Genomic DNA, 18,235 nt, shown 5'->3' on the forward strand with positions numbered 1-18,235 from the left:
CATGGTAGCTCTCAAGCGCGCCCCTAGCTCGATTTCCAGAGGACCCAATGCTTTATTCTGATCTTTGTGAGCACTTGCACATGGATGATGCACACAAACTCACAAAACACACACACACACACCACACAATATACATACACACTAAATAACAAATAAAATAAAAAAAAACACAAGCAAAATTAGCAAAGAAATTTATGCTATAGTCCCTCTCTGTTGAAGTTTGGCCACCAAGATGCTAATGTATTCTGATTCCAGAATCAAACAATTAAGAATCAGCACCATTTCCTCCTGTCTCAGGACTCTGCCTGTGTTGCACTGTCTTGCTCTCTTAGTTATCACTACTAAGGTTCAGTGTGAACAGTTCATGATTTCTTCTCTCTTCATTACATTATAAAATATCCTGGCTTCCTAGTTTCATGGAACATTTTACCAGCTACTTACAGACCATGCTCCTGATAGCTCACATAATTTGTCACAGGACTGACTGGTTTTTCCTTTTAGGATGGATTATATAACATCCTAGTAAACCCTTTATTTCAGAGACACCCCCTCCATCTAAAAAGTTTGATCTAACAATATGAAAAAATAAGGATGACAAAGGATGGATAACAAACTTGGAAAGAGAAAATCAGCACATGGAAGTAAAAATTAGAGTAAAATAAGGTGGCCATAAAGTCAAATATACATAAAACTACTGACACAATACTATGAAACTGTGAAATATTTATGCTTCTTTCTGGAATTATAAACTCCATTTAGAGCACACATAAAGAAACTGGCCATAAGAAACCAAAAGTAATTAAAACAAAACAATTTCGGCAACTCTCATTGAGTTTCCTTTCATTCAAAATACAAGATACTCATAAGCTGGCAATCAATAGAAAAATATCAAAGAAGAAAGAAAGCCTTGAGTTAGACTAAAGGGAATTATAATTAAAGCAAAGCATCATTAGAATGTTATTTAATAGCATTCAAGAAAATGTAGGACCTCATAAATATAGTAATCAGTTTCTTCCCAACTCCATTAATGACAAAACAAGATAATAAGATGAAAAGGATTTGGAATACAAAATCATGGTGGTTTTTGTTGTTTTTGTTAGTTGTTATGAAACTTACTGTATTCCTGAGCCAAGAAAGAACACCTTGGACTAGATTAAAAGGGATGAGACCTGCTCAAAGCAAAAGAGCAGGGAAGAGGGAATTAGCAGCATTTAAGGCAATCAAGGGCCCTCACATGGTGCAGCAATCAGCCATTTCCCATCTGCAGACTGGATGATTGAAAGAAAAGTGTGGATGCTTTCTCAGGAGATGTTATCATCACTGTCTTGTGGTCAATGGCTCTCACATGTGCTGAGGATTTCAGCACATGAATTAGATCTCTCTTTCTTCCCTCCTCCCTCTCCCTCCTCCCTCTCTTCTCCCACCTCTATCTCATATTCAGACATCGTGCCCCTTTCCTTCCATTTCCAACGCTCACTACCATGGATTTTTAGTGGCCCTGGATGACCCATCTTTGTGATCTTAAATACTAACACTCTCAGTGTAAACGCTGATCCTTCTAGGACTCCTGTAGCTCATAGATCTCTTCAACAGTGTCCACTTCCAGAATCCCTACACCTGCCCTCCAGACTGCCTTGTCTTTATTTCTAGCATGGCTGAAGACTTCAACTTCTCATTCTGTCTAACAACTTTAATTTATCTTTCTTACTGTACTGGTTGTGGTTGATTATTATCTGTCCTTCTTTCACTTCCGTTGTTTTGATAAAATACTCTGACAAAAAGCAACTTGGGGGAAAAGGGTCTTAGTTCACAATTCCAGGTTATAGTCCATTACTGTGGGGAAGTCAAGGCAGAAACCTAATGCAGCTCCTAGTCATACTCATAGATAAGAGCAGAGATAAGTGAATGCACACAATTGCAGGTTATAGTCCATTACTAAGGGGAAGTCAAGGCAGAAACCCTTTGTTAATCATATCCATAGTTAAGCAGAGAAAAATAACTGCACACAATTTCAGGTTATAGTCTATTACTGTGGGGAAGTCAAGGCCCTCATTGCGACTCTTTCCAGGTAAGTCTACACTGTGGCAAGTTGAGAATTTAACTTTTTATCATTTCTCTTCCCAGAGTCAAACTATTGTAGGTATCTTTAAATTAAAACACCAACAACATCAAGAACTAAAAACAACAGTCTTGTTTTCAAAACTAAGTATCATTAAGAAAATAATTTGGTTAACTCTGTGACCTTTCCTCTAAGAGAGAAGAAGAAGAAAAGAAAGGAAAAGGAGAACAGATTCTAAGAATAAATCTAAAGTATTCTGAATCTATGCTATCTGCCGTTCAGGGAAATGCTTCTAGCAAGTTATCTTCACTCACCCTCTCTATCTGCTTGCCTCTATTTCCAGCTTCAACCCTCTGCAGTACAACTTTCCCCTCCCCACCCCAAAGAAACAACTTTCGTTGCTGTCACCAAAAAATGCCAAAGCCGATGGGTGTGTTTCCATCCTTATCTCAGTTTATTTTTCTGTAACATGTACAGGAAAAAAATCAGCTTAAAGGGCTTTTGATAGTGTAAAATGTCTCAGTTGAAGAAAATTCATAAGGCTGACTCTAAACAGAAGGAATTTGCATTGATTTAGAGAATAGTCAAGTCAAAGACATAGGCCGTGATAGAATCACTTTTTCTAAAACATCTAGGAGAAAATACGCAGATCTCTACTAAGAAGATACCCAGTCATCTTTCACTCATTTTAAAGCCTTCCACAAATTTCCCTGACATTTACTACATACCATACCAATCTTACATGATTACGTCCAATTTCTTTAAGTATCCATGACAATACAATAGTCTTTTGGATGGAAAATTGAGGTTTAAGAAGGTTAAGGTCAGAGGATCATTGAGACTATGAGTTTAAAGCCAGCCTAAGCATTAAAATGAGACCTTACTTCAGAAAAGAAAAAGTAGATATTAAAATAAATTTTAAAACAAAACAACAAAAAACACAATAAATTTTCTCAAGTACCTTATAAATGGGAAATTAAGGGTTACAAATATATACTGTTATCTTGGTAAATATTTAATATGTAGAATAATATTTTTACTTTGATAATAAGAAGTCAAATAAATCATATGTTTTGGCCACAGTGTTCAACTTCACCATATGAGAACTTCAAGTCATTGTTTCCTGCTTCTTAGAGTTAGAACAGAACCCAAGAAATCATGTTGTCAGATCCTCACATAGAACACAGATGTAGTTTTTCTCAACATCATTGTGATATGAACTAGCTACAAATTGCTTCTCCATGTGTACAAATCTCACAGAGGAAAGTTGGGCATGGAAAACTGTCAATTTGATGTAAAGTTTCAGCAAAATGCTTATAATTGACCTAGAATTCTCCTTTAGTCCCAGATTTGGCTAATACTCAATACTGACAGTTAAAACAAGGAATGATGAACTCAAATGGATAATTCCTTGAATGTTCAATTAAATGAATTCTTTCTTATACTTTTAAATGGAAATATTCACTTAGTCAAAGAATAATTTTTTTCATATAGTATATGTTGATCATGTTTTTTCCTTCCCTCAAGTTCTCTCAGATGCTGTTCATCTTCCTGCCCACCCAATTTTATGTTCTCTTGCTCTTCAAAAAAAAATAAACAAAAACAGAAACAAAAGCAAAAAACAAAACCACAACAACAAAAAAGAAAAATGGAGTCAAGGAAACAAATTTTAAAAGCACTTTTCATCATGAAAAAGTATAAAAATTGAAAATCAAGACATTTGGCTTACCTATGATATCATTCATTCGATCCAGTGATGTATTATCTGAAATATCTAGTAATATGACAAAGTCGAACGCGGATGGGAGTGGAGTGGCTTCTTTGGAAGGGGTAGGGCCCAAGGCCAGGGTGGGCATCTGTGCTTTCTTTCTCTCGGCCTCTTTGTATTTTTTTTTGTAGCCTGTCAATGCTTCTTCCAGAAGCTGAGCTTGGTTTAGTGTCATTGGAAACCCATCAAGAACCCAGCTTTGGTTCGCGGGCATATTCCTAAATTCAAACAGCACAATTCATTAGCATGTTGCTAATGTTACTTTATGGAAGTTAGTAATACAACGAATATCTTTATCTTCATTGCAGATTCATCCTATTGCATGAGTTTCAGTATTTTATAGCTAAAACATCAGGTTTTCCAATGTGTTCTGATCGATGATTTGTTTAAAATCCTTCTGTGAGTCCCTGTTGTCCTCCAGGAACTCACAGAAGGATTTTATCTTCTATTTCAGAAGACTTATCCTCTTTAAAACTAAATGACCGTGACTTATTTCTCCCAAACTTCTAAACTCTCACAATTTCAAAGGCTTACAAGCAGATACCTTCACTATTATATGAATACACATGGCATTATTTACTTTATGCTAGTAGGCTGCACTTCCTTAGCACCTCAAGTTTCTCATCTATACAATGGGATACTATAAATTATCTCATTAGGAGTTTGTGAAGATTAACAGAAACGGCATATTTAATAAATCCTATATAGATCTTAGCCCACACTGAACACTCTTATTGCCAGCCTGGAGGGGTGTCCTCACCCTACCCACCTCTATAATAGGATGATTTTAACTCTTTACACTCTCATTAATTTCACCATATGAATAAATCAATCTTGACATAAAAATTAAAGTTATTGTTTTAAAAATTATATTAAGTTGTGTTTTAAATTTCTGAAGTATTAAGGGCCAGATCTTTTTTCATTCAGCATGTTATCTTCGATAGACAATATACAAACTATATAAAAAGGACTTAGGTATCAACTTTGTTCTGTTATACCTTCAAATTACACACAATTGATTTTTTTCTCTTGTATTTTAAAGGTGTGACTTTATTTATTGCTATGATGACTCTCGTATTAAATATCAGAATCACCTTTCCAGAAGTTTCTAAGTCTTTTGGTGCTTACATGCACTCGTTCTGACAGTGTGTCAGGAGGAAGAGGGGACTAAGTTTCAGAAAGATTTCATTACTTGATCAAAAGCAATATAACTACAAATAGCCCCGTCTTACAATTATCAGCACAGTTGCAAACTTCCTTCTGGCACCTGCCTTCATCTCCTCTACTAGGTTATCATGAGCAGGAAGAGAGTGCATTTTACTTTCATGACTTCTCCAGAGAAAGATCAAGCATTTGGCACAGACTGGACTTACTAATTTATTTGCCTAAGACAGAGAAGAGAGTTCCTTTCAATGCTTGACCTCTTCTGAGATCTGCCATCTCAGAAGCCGCAGCAGAGGAAGAACTTAGAGCTACACTCATTCAATACTAGAGCAAGACAGCAGACACTGGGGAGCCATGAGGCCTGGCTTTAGATTTTGTTACATCACTACCCAGAACATCTAATGTTCCTTCGCTCATTGGACTAGACCAGAAGATTTTAAACTTATGACAGTTCTCTGGAGGTGTCTTAGAGGAAATGGAAATGGAAATGGTGTTCTGCGGTAGGAGGGTGATTGTGCTGTGGAATGTGGATCCTCCAGATCCACTGAAACTCAAGTGAAGGGCTCCTTGCTGTTTTGCATATTCATTTGCTCCACGAACAAAGAGCACAGTGGTAAAGTGTACTTTATATCAGTTCTGGGAAATGTGAGCATCAGAATCCCCCCAGCTCTAAGGGTAGCAGCCTTGAGTTCCTGTGGCCAGATACAAGAGTGAGCAGCACCTTAAATCTTGAAAGCAGTCTTTTAAGATAACATAATGGAGGAGCTCATCCCAGAAGGATAGTAAAAATTCTATCAACTCTCCTTCCTCTGTGTCATAATGGTTCCCACATACCACAGCTAAGCAATCCATTTCCACTACCCAATTCTTTCAACAGAACCCTTTACTCTTTTTTCCCACCCTGTGTGGATTCTTTCCTTTATTCTAAAGACCAACTGTCCTCTTTGTAATAAATGTGTATAACAAACCAAGGTTGAGAGGAATCTTTTCTCTATAGAAAGGAAGACAGAGGAATTACAAAATGTGGGCTCTCTGAATTTTCACCTTTCTCCCCTACCATACACCCTCCCTGTGTTACACGTATGTGCTTTGTCTAGCCCGTGTCCCCCTGTCTGTTGTCCTAGAACTGCTTAGCCTCCGCATCCCTGCCCTCTTCTGGAAACATAACACAAGCAAGTGCAGAAACCTGGGCCCATTCAGCTGGGATCTCCGTTCTCACAAACTTGTCCTTTGGTTTATCTAATTGCCTAATTTGCTCACATTCCCCAAAGATACTGGAAGTTGACCCACATTTACATCTGGTAGAAGCCACGGCTGGTCAGAGAGAAGAGATATAGGTTTAAATCTATATATTTCCCTTTTATCTTAGGACTAATTTGGGTATTAGAAGCAGTTGAATACTAAAAAGTTGTATCTTTGCATTATTCTTCACTATCATTTTGTGGTAAACAATACATGAAACAGGATAGGGAGACAGCAGCTTAGCAATTGAAGTGTTTGGCACGCAAGCATGACAACTGGATCTCAGATTCTCAGAACTCATGGAAATGCTGCCTGGGTGTGGGGACCCAACTATAATTCTTCCCTCAAAAGTTGGAGACAAGGGATCTCCAAGTAGGCTGGCTAGAGAGACTAACTGTTTTGTGCAGCTCAAGTTTGACTGAGACTCCAATTCAAAGGATAAGGAGAAAAGGAGGAGACAATTCCTGACATCAACCTCAGGCCTCTGTACCATTTGCATGCACACCCTCACACACATGCACACAAACACACAAGTCACACGTAAGCACATACATCTATACACGTAGGAAAAAAAGAATATATTAAATAGGTATGAGAAAGGAAACTGCAATGCATACTTAATAGCATTCACCAGGATGTTAACCAGCAGTATGTCTGGGATGCTCCTTCCTTTTTTAAGCAGCTGTTCTGACTTTGCCCCAAGTTGAGCTCGCACAGTAAGCTGTGGAGAGAAATGAAGAAGGGTAGGAGAGAGCTGACTGAAAAGTCCTGTTCCATTCAAGATGTCTGGAGTTAAACAATTAGTATCCATGCTCTCTAATAAAGATACTGAGGACTTGCCATACTTTTGGAGCCTGGGGAGTACCCAAGGAAGAGCTGTACCAATTTTGAAACATTTTCTTTGGAGTTCCTTTCATTCTGAGATCTCCTCCTCTAATTTTCCGCTGCCCTGGCATGCCAAATTTTATCTCCTGACACTGTCAATCGTAACGATTCAGTTCTAACTGAATCAGTGGGAGAATGCCCTCTGAGAAGACACACACCCATATGGCTTTCTTTCAGTGATCACATTCCAAATTTTCAGCTCCGTTTTTCTTTTGCCTTGATGATTGCCCTTCCTTTTTCTATCACAAGCTCACTCTAGTGATTAGCTTTTTGGTTTTGTCCAGAATTAATAAGTACGATATTTATTAGGGGTTATTTCTGTACAAGCTATATGATGTCACTGACCATGAGCTTCCTCAGAGCCTGCTCTTCACTCAGGCACTGGAGTATTTTATATCAAATAAGACTCTAGCTCCACTCCAAACCATTCAACCCACGTAGAGGACAGCAGCACACTCTAACAACAAATGTGATAATAATAATTACTTCTCAAGCTCTGATCTCAGCCTTTGTTAAGCACGTTGGTCACCCTGTGACAATCTACCCATTCATGTTGCTGGAGAGGCTTCCTACATCTAGTTGACTGATTCTCTTATCTCTTTCAATTTGCCTAAGTCATGCTTTCTCCAGCGGGCCGACATTAATTTAATACAGGAGCACTCTCTCCTTCCCCTCCCCCAAATGCTGCTGTCCTCTACTTTTCAATTGTTCCTCAACCTGATCATATTTTACTATACTCTTCAGTTAGTTCATCGACTAGTGTTTATGGCTGATTACCTGCCTACCTGTATTAGAATGTGAACTCCATAAGAGCAGAGAACTCTCTTTTATTTATTTATTTTTTGTATAGACACATAATACAGTAGGCAGGGAGGAGCATGCTATTTTGAACTGAACTGAATATGGATTTGGATGCTTTCATGAATCAGTAAGTATAACTACAGAAATAATCCCAGACTTTCTGTTAATTCATATTTCAAATGAATAGATAAAAGTTATAGTGCTCTACTCATTGTTTTTTCTTTCAATAAGCCATCATGTTGATTCCTTGGTTGCAGAATGAATATTTTTTGTATTTAATCAATTCTGAAATCTGAATGATAAACTTGTCTGGCATGATGAAATTTATCATAAAATTATCATTTGTCATAAAAAAGTAATTGAAACATGAGATTAATTATTTCCCTATATATTTAACCAATACTGTTTATGAAAATACTAGTTTCCTTAAGGAAATACTATCAAGTGAATTTTAAAAAAATCACATGTATATCTTTGCTAACCTGGTAAAATGGCAGAGTAATTTCTACTGCTTTAGTTAGAAAACTATTAAAAATGTAAACAACATCATAGAAAATATTAACCACTCTTCTAGCAAACATAATTTAAAAACAAATAGAAGGACGTTGTTAGTTCATGCCATCTGAACGTATTTCAAAAGAATACAAACTAGGACACATTTTAATGTATAAGTAGCCAAAATTAGATTATAATACTTACGCTTAAAAAACTGTCACTTGGTTTGATACCTTCAGCTTCATTGCTCTTGACACCTATTAAAAGGAAAGTAGTAAGAACAAAGTCCCAATGTTTGCATTTAAAGACCATGCCAGTACTTGGCCCTCTCTGACTGGGGAATAAGGGTGTCTGACTCAGCCATGGCTGATACAATCAGTAAGGATGAGTGTAAGCACTACAGCAGAGCTTATACTTTCAGTCCACAACCCTTCAGATCCTGGCCACTGTGTGGCTGGAAGCTTCCCACTTCCTTCCTGGCATGGTCTGAGCTCATAACAAACTCAAAATATACAACTTCAGTGTCTTCTTTGGTAACCAAACCAGCTTTCTCAAGAAAATATCGAAATGTTAATTCACTACACATTTACTTTCCTGGGTTGTGAAGTTATAGATAAGAAACATTTTAAAAACATTTAGCAATTGGAATGGGCTTTTAGTTAAATTACATGGAAAAATGTTTTCAGAATATATTTATAGTGAAAAGTCACAATAGTACTATTAAGATAATCTCTTAAGATGCAAAAATCACTGGAAAAGGAAGAGAGTGCCATTCAACAGAAATGGAAAAGCCACCTTAGAAAAAACTGCACAATTATTTCAAATCTGTGCATGGTTCTAAAGTTACCATATATAACAGTGATCATGCAAGAGGAACTGAGCTTTGTAGTAAAATATAAACAAATTGAAATATATTAAAAGCTCCACTAACACACAAAGAAAAGTCATTTAATACTTAAACTTTTTCCTTCAGTGATTATACAAATAATCTGATTCCTAAGGAGAGACCTTGTAGTTGGGGTTAGCAAATTCCATTCTATTGCTATTGCCAAAGATTAAGAACCAGCCCAGTTTAATGAATAGGGACCACTGTTCTCATGAGTTGAAGAGAACAGAGTCTGAAGCCTGCCTCCATGCGCAGAGCTCTGATGTTACTCTCTCATATACATTTGAACAGGTGAAAAGGAAAAACAAAATCAAGAAACCAAGAAAGTAGTGAGTGAATATGATGTTTCCTGGTTGCTTTCATAAAGGCAAAAGTGAGTAACTACTTTAAGGAAGAGAATGAAAATATTCATTGTAATTTCACCTTTCTCTTCACATGTAGGCAATGACTACCCTGTGCTGTGTCAATAACCACACAGAGAAGTATTCAATTATCCATTGCTCACTGTTTCTTCCCCTGGAATCATGTTTTTCGTTACATACGTGCACTCTTACTGTTTTTGTATCTCTTTCATGCTGCAATATGAATGGTGGGTGACTTGCTTTGACACGTTACTTACTAGCTATGTAGATTTACCTTCTTTTAGGGGTATTACTATCCCTGAAGCTGGAGGAACTGATAATGAATCTTGCACCTATGGTAAAAAAGCAAACACATGGTTTTAATATGGTGGTGTTTTCATTCCATTTCCATTTCATTTCTTTCAGTTAGGTTTTGAGAGTAAACTGTTTTCTCTACATTAATGATATTAAACTGTGTTGAAATTTCTATCCTAAATGGTGATTTCCAAAAGCAAACACAATTTGGTGAGTATTGAATTTATAGAGACACAGTTACCTGTGCTGTAGAATCTTTCAATGGCTTCCAATTTCTATGAACATAAAGGAACTACTGTTTTGGAAAGTTAAAAAAAAAAAAAAAAAGGAACAGGGAAATGTGCTGTTCATAAAAAAATTTAAAAAAAATCTTAAAAGAATAATCCTGGGGTTGGGGATTTAGCTCAGTGGTAGAGCACTTGCCTAGCAAGCGTAAGGCCCAGGGTTCAATCCTCAGCTCAAAAAGAAAAAAAAAAGAATAATCCTAAAGCTGTCAGTCATGGCCATATGGCCATAGATAAATAAGAGAGAAAATATGTATTATCCTTTATTCTTGGTTAAATACAAGTTTGCCATAATGGGAAAGAAGAAAGAACAAAACAATGAAACAAATTTTCATAGCTCATGATTTACTGGTTTTTGTCCTGTAAATGAAAATCATTTAGAGTAGATTCTTTGTCAGTTGATTCCAAAGCTGGACAACGTGAGGTGAGAGAAAGAGCAGTGGGCTTGAAATCTAAGATTCAATAATGCAGGCTTCCACAAGTCTCTGACCTTGAGAACACTAACCCTTATGTAGGGTCTCTACTACTGTCTCTATAAAAACTGAGAGCTGAACCATGTCTGTAATTCTTAAAGTCAGACAATACTCTTCTCACCCCCAAGCATGTAGGATAATATTTTTATGAAATAATATAACAAATTGCAATTGATGTTATATAATGAAAATGTGATTGTACCCCTAGCCTAACTGATATATGTCATGGCTTGGTATACTCTAGCTGTGGACTAAATTGATCCAACTAGCTGTTTTCATATGGTTCCTGGATAACATTCAAACAGCCTCATATTGTGAGCCTAGAGACCAAGCCACGTGTCCTATTCTATACTTAACCCTGTGGGGGTCCAACACCTGTCTGGTCCACTACCAAGGGCCAGCTTTATAGTCTACATATTGGGAAACTCACGGCTCTCAACTTTCTGACACTGAGTGGTGGAATGCCAGTCTAAGAGTTAGTGATCTTAGTTGCTGATGTAGGCCACTCTCCTAACAACTGCCATTTCATATATGTAAATTCCAATCTTCTACAAACCCCTTTCACCTGGCAGCTCCTGCCGTTGGATAGCATCTTCATCTTTTGCCATTGAACTCAAATGAGCTCACTACTTTGGATGGTCCACCCAGGAAAATCAATTTAATGGGGTAGAGTGTAGTGGTATTTGCTCTGCACATGATCTTGGGCTATAGGGCCCAAAGAAGGAGGTGCTTCCCGCCATTGTATGTGACCTCTTAAAAGAGGCAGGGAGAAGGAGCATGCTTAAGATCAATCCACACGAGTCTATTTAGTGAGTAATAGGAATTTATTAAGATATAAATTGAGGAAATACACTCATGATTACAGAATATAGTAGACAACTGAAGTCCTCCTCTGATCTGACCAGGAGCGAATCCACCTCACAGGCAGGAGCAGGGAGAAGGGTCATGCCCCTTCTCCTTCTCCTTTTAAGAGATCAAGTCCAACAGCAGGAAGCTCTGCCTTGTTTGGGCCCTATAGGCCAAGGCCATGGGCAGAGCAAATACCTACCACTACAGTAGAGTTAGGAGAATACTCTCTTGCTTCTTGGTCTGTAGAAAGAAACTAAACTGCTTTGTATTTTTCCTGGATGATCTTTGGATTCTATCCTGATCTATATCTGTAGAGTACCAGCTGCAGAAAACCAAAATCACACTTGCCTGTCTTCTGCTAATTTCTTTCACGCCCGATAGAGGATCTCCTTTATGTTCTTTCCGAACTGGTTTTATCCCACTGGCTTGTTCATTGTCATGAAATGCCTGGATAGCTTCCAGGACAAGAGTATCAACAGAAAGTACCTGAATAGGAAAGTCTAAAGTACAAAAGACAATATTTTTAATGTATCCTTGCCTTCTGAGAATTTGTACTATTGCATTTGTATTCTGCTTTAACAGTCTAACCCTGCTCTCTCCTGAGTTGTCCCTTGGATTAAGCTATTTTTTCCTTGTAATAAAATTTACATTTCATGGAATAAAATCACTTTTCCCAGTTGAAAGGTTACAACTCAGTGGCACTGAAAAATCCGCTAAACTGGGTGATCATCATGATTAATTACCTTATTCCAGTTATTTATCATCTCACCTCAAAAGGAAATCCCCACCTATTATGCTGGCATACCTGTTCCCCAGTCTTTGGTCCCAGTAAACAGGAATCATTTTCTATCTGCATGGATTTGTCTATTTTGAGACACCTCGCATAAGTCAAATTTATGTTACCTCCTGTCTCTGGTTTCTATTACTTAGCATAATGCTGGCAACTATGATTGAACATTTTGAAGCATGTACCAGTACCTCATTCTTATATATGGAAAATCAGCCATTTGATTTTACTACTATAAAATTTTGATGAGAGCTATTCTCTAAATAGATTCTCTGGTATGACTCTTATAGACATAGACAGTTTTAGCTACGGTCAATGTAAATAGAATCTAACAAGGAAAAGAAAAAGGAAGGAAACACCTTCTTGCAGAGCCTTCAGAACAGTAGTTTTTCCACTGAGGGTTTTCCCCAGCAAGCATCCCTTCACAGCATATGAAGGTAATTCCATTTCTGCTGCAGCATCTTGAGAGGGGATAGATTTTTCAATTAATCTATGAAGCACATGTCCCAATATGTAATTGTTAGAGGGTGGTGAACTGTTAGCCATGTCTTCTGGTAAGGCCCACTCTCCAACCATGTTCTGCCAAAATAACAGTTAAACAAAACAAAATTGTTCTCAAAAAGCAGAATTGAAGCATGCATGGCATTTAAATATTAAAATGGAGGTGGGCGAGGGGGAGGAAAGAGAGGGAAAAATGTGGTTGGGGTGTATTGTATGAGAGAAGACTCTGTTTTCAATAACATTTTTTAAAAAAGTAAATCCAAGTTGAAACAAATAGAACCTACCCAATATCGTAATTAATTATATTGTGAAAAATATCAATAACAACAATGCTACCTTCATATTACAGAATATTAAATGAACCCTCTACAAAAATATTAGAAAACTTTAAAAATATTAGTTTTAGAAGTGATATTTTGAGTTAACTGAAAAAATTTATCTATTTTATATTATGGCAGTTAAGTTAGTTTAAAACATCTTTATTGAAACTAAAACTGAAGGTACATTAATTATATACTAAAATAAGGAATGGAAGTAATTTTAAACTAGCTACAAGAAACTAAAATGCAGTAAATTACAGACATAAAAAGGAAATGAAATTAGAAATCCATAAGGTAATATTTATTAATAAATCTCTAGAACAAGAGTTATGCAAGCTATCTTGCTAATGACTTGGCTGAAAGCTAAAGAACAACACGTATCTGTGTCACAATGCAATGGAAGAACAGAAGCATCAGGCTTGAAAATAATTACCTACTATGTAAAAGAAACCTTGAAATTAAAGTTGTTAGAGAAGTCTGTCTAGTATGACAGTAATGGCTTAATAGATACATTTTATTTTCTTAATTGAACAGACATTTATTGTTGGAACTCTAGAATAATGAGATGGAAAGTTCTCCAATGCATTTGTCAGGGTTATTCCTCACTTTACACACACATACACACATACACACACACACACACACACACACACCCCACACACATTCATGTTCATACACACTATATCAAAGATAATGGGCAAGAACTTCCTTTAAAAAAATTACAGCCAATCACACTGGAATATGTTTTGTAAAAACCATGCATCGAATATTAAAATAAAATGAACACATCGTTTGTGGCATATCTTATTATGGAATTAGTATATACAACCTACACCTCAAACTCTCTGAGCTTTTAAAATTCAAGTGTGTTGGTTCAGTGGTGCGGATATGTCAAACTGGGCACCGAACCTGAATGCCAAAACGTCTGAATTTCAAAGGGTAATGCTGGTAAAACTAAAGGTAATTTTATAAGCACTTTGGTTGTTTTATTTGTCTCAACCATTTCAACTAAGTTGTCTCCGTCCAAATCATGCTGCTAAGAAGAACACAAGGAAGCCACTAGGGAAACGCAGCACATTGTTCTCATGAGACCAAACTGCAAGCAGCGATGTACCTTACATTTCTTTAGAAAACATAAACCAACGGGTATACATCTGAATCGCCTATCTTGCCCTAATGACACAGTTCCTATTTCTCCTAAGGAAGAGTAAGTATGCTTATCTTGACTATGAGTGCGCAATTTAATTCAAGTTTCCTATTTTCTGGATATGTTTAGGAACTATTCATTTAAAAAAGTTATTGGCCAGAGTGAATGCCAAATTTGGGGACTATTTTTCATCTTAGCCTCATGATTGATGTACTGTGTAATAGCACTCCGCAAAACAATGAACAAGTCACATTTTGGGGATTAACAACAATTCTTTTTTTTTTTTTTTTAAAGATTTATTTATTTATTATGCATACAGAAGAGGGTACCAGATCTCATTACAGATGGTTGTGAGCCACCATGTGGTTGCTGGGAATTGAACTCAGGACCTCTGGAAGAGCAGTCGATGCTCTTAAACTCTGAGCCATCTCTCCAGCCCTAACAACAATTCTTTATGCTACATTATTAAACTTTAACCAATAATACACAATTGTTCAAAATGACAGATTCTGTCTATACTTGGAGATGTTATCATAAATGCCTATTTTCAGATTTATTTTTAATTTTTACACATGTGTGCATGTACATATATGTGTGTGTGTGTGTGTGTGTGTGTGTGTGTGTGTGTGTGTGTGATATTAACATGGTGCTAATGGAGGAGAGAGAGGGTATAGGAACTCCTAGAGCTGTAGTTACAGGTGGGTGTGAGCCACCTAACATGGGTGCTGGGAAGAGACTGATTTTATCACCTCTCTAACCCCTTCCTAAACATTTTTAAGTAAGAAAAAAAAATATTGGTCATTATTGCTTTATCCCACTGAGGCCATTTTGGCAGTACTTCTAAAACTTTAGTATGAATAAACAAACATTTTTCTATCTTCTTGACTTTTCTTTTGTCAATGTTTTTAATATGCTGGATCTGATAAGAAAATACTTTCCAGAAAATAAATTGTCAAGTTTGATAAATACTGTGGGTCATGTTCTTAGTCTAATGCCAGAATTCCTCATGTAACATCATTAGAGATAAAGCAATCCTTGAAGCAATAATGCTTGTCCTTGAAGCTAAGTACTCCTAAGGATTTTCTTTAAACTCAAAGAAATAAATCTATAATTATAATTAAAAATGTCTTTTTTCACTTCTATATGAATAATATTTTATTTTTAAGAATTATTCTCTTTTAGGACTAGGGATAGCTCAAAGGCAGAACATTTGCCTTGCATGTATAAGGTCCTAAGTTCAATTCCAAGCAACACACACATACAAAAAGAATAATTTTGTTTTAATTTAATAACTTTTGTTTGCTAGTCCATAATTTTGCTAGTGCATAGTAGTCTGCACTGTCCAAATTTAATTGCTGCATGATTGTGCATATTTTGCCTTATAAAGGTTTACTTGCTTTTGTTTTCATTCACTGGAACTGTTTACACTTCTAATGATAAAGACTTTATGTAAAGTGGCCAGTAAGGAAACAGCCAAAGAAGAAAACAAGAATAAAGTCTCTTATTACAAGTTGAAGTGATAGATGTCAAGGTTCTGAGCTGTGCTGACTTTCGATCTTTTCTAAAGGAAACAGTCTCATGTAAATTTGATATCTCAGGTTCATAATGATTCTGCTTTTTGTGTGTTCTGTATATTTATTAATCATTTACCTTGAGTCACAATTTAATCTTTGTAAGAGGTTGTTGTAAAGATTAAATGAAATGATACTGTGCACAAGCCAATATGACCACTGAAGACAAACATCTGGGGAGCTGGCATGCACTGCTTGAGGCATTTAGCAGTAAGACATCTACAAAGACAAATACCAGTCAGCCTTGCCTTAGTTAGAAAGTATGCTTCTTCACAAAGGGGTCAAGATAAAGACATTCTACATCATGGAGTTAGTTACAGATTATGGCCAAACACAATGGAATAGAACATTGCCTGTAAAGAGAACAGAATGTTCTGGCTCAGAAAAGAACCCATCTGACTTATGGAGATAAGCAGAGAAAGATTGGGAAGAGCACATTGAGTGGGATCACATGAAGGACAGCTTCTCCACAAAGGCCAAGGAAAAAGGAACAAGGACATAATGAGTGAAAAGGAAATCAGAAAAATGGGGGGCGGGAAAGGAAATTGTGACTAAAGATGAAAACTTTAACTACAATGACTTAATGAGCTCAGGAAGAACCAGACTATTCTAGCAGATTTTTACATGTTTCCTATTTATGTAGATACGATTAAAGTAATGTCATAAGATATGATTCACACCTTTAGATATTATTACAAATATACACATTGGGCTATTAGTTTCAGGATACTAAAGATACTAATGCCTGCAGTGGGTAAACTAGGTAAGTATCACTTGATACAAACCATTACTTTAACAGGATGTGGGTGTGCCTTACAATATTACTTTGAATTAGGTAAGCTTTCAAAGAAATATGGGGATTCCTTACGATGTCTTTATTATTTTCATAATGCCTAAATATATGCAATAAGTATGTATTTTTGAGATGTATGTGCAAGACTCAAGAGCCGTCTCTCCTTGACAATTCATGTCCACTCAAAAACAGAGATCATAAAACTCTAACAGCAAATAGTTGCTTCTCTTGGTGAAAAGATATAACTAGTTCACTGGTATAGTTTTTAGTAATTGACCTACATTAAGCTTTCTGGAACCTGATTCTGAATCTCTGAGCTCATAGCATGTACATACTATTCTTATCATCTTCACACAATATGTGGACCTACCACTCAGCTATGAATCCTGGATTCAAAGTGCTCATGTGCCTCTATATTTTGTTGTAGAAACTTAAAATGTTTTACTCAGAATTCTCTTTCTAATCATTTTCAGCCAGTCATATCATTTAGACTTCCTGTGGGATGATGCTTTTGAATTTTTGGACTTTTAATAGTCATTGTGAGCAATTGCAAATAGATCTTCTTTATGGGCTGAGGTTCAAGTACTTCAAGAGCAAGACATAGATCTTCTACTTCCTGTAGATTCCTTCCTTGTCTACGGCTACAGTTACTGGCTGCTACTGCTCTTGAGGTTGCATGCCTTCTCAACAGATCATTTACCTTCTTTTACAGTAATAGCCACTGATAAAATGAAGTTGTGTGTGTGTGTGTGTGTGTGTGTGTGTGATTATTAATTCTTGAAACACCTTAAAAATTAAACTGAGAAGGTTGCTCTTCATTCACCATTTTTAATGGCAATGTAGTTTATATACAGTTGGATAAACAAAATGTAGGCCTTGGGAGATGCTCATTCTGAGTCCCTAAAAATCTTGATATGACAGCAATGAAACATTCCATAAAACCACAACATTGGGTTATATTGATATACTTATTAGTGGTAGTCCAATGTGGCTTCTGTGGAATGATACAGTGATTAGTGGTATTCTAATGTGGCTTCTGTGGAATGATAGTTATAGTCTAAAGATCCAGAGGATCTGGTTTTTGTTTTCACAGATGACTAAGTCTTACCAGTGCTTTCATAGCCTGGGGTGACCCAGGTAGACCAAGTCTGGAATGCTCTTGTCAATGTATAATTCAATTACAGATGAAAAGTTAAAAGACATGGAAAAAAATCCCTTCTCTTTAAGATAGAAAGGGTTTTTCCAGTGGAGACAACATATGTCCTGTCTTCTACATATGCTGGTTTTCTTAGGTATTCTTGAAATAAAGTGATTTAGAACTATTTGAAAACATTCTATAATTCTATAGACATACCGTCTTGCTACAGTGGCAAAGACATAGGACAATATATTCCAATAGACTTAATTCAAGAAACCACATCTATTGTAATTTCATAAAATTAGTATATTCTCCATTCTGAGCCAGTTCATGGCAACTCCTCCACAGGAAAACATTTAAGCTGTCTTCATTTTGCAGTTACTTTGGATGACTCTTTAAACCAATATGAAGGAAAT

The 18,235-nt window shown here is 36.5% G+C and overlaps 1 protein-coding gene across 1 annotated transcript in view; it reads right to left on the bottom strand.

Annotated features, from left to right (window-relative positions):
- Positions 1-18,235, bottom strand: part of Spef2 (sperm flagellar 2) — a 171,975-nt gene that overhangs the window by 87,393 nt on the left and 66,347 nt on the right. The window contains exons 10-15 of the mRNA XM_036206928.1: positions 12,709-12,928; positions 11,911-12,062; positions 9,937-9,994; positions 8,619-8,671; positions 6,851-6,954; positions 3,789-4,045 (exon numbers count right to left, since the gene is read on the bottom strand). Coding sequence (XP_036062821.1) covers positions 3,789-4,045; positions 6,851-6,954; positions 8,619-8,671; positions 9,937-9,994; positions 11,911-12,062; positions 12,709-12,928 — 844 coding nt within the window. The remainder of the gene's footprint in view (positions 1-3,788; positions 4,046-6,850; positions 6,955-8,618; positions 8,672-9,936; positions 9,995-11,910; positions 12,063-12,708; positions 12,929-18,235) is intronic.

Source organism: Onychomys torridus, chromosome 15 (genome assembly GCF_903995425.1).
Source record: "Onychomys torridus chromosome 15, mOncTor1.1, whole genome shotgun sequence".
Lineage (NCBI taxonomy): Eukaryota > Metazoa > Chordata > Mammalia > Rodentia > Cricetidae > Onychomys > Onychomys torridus.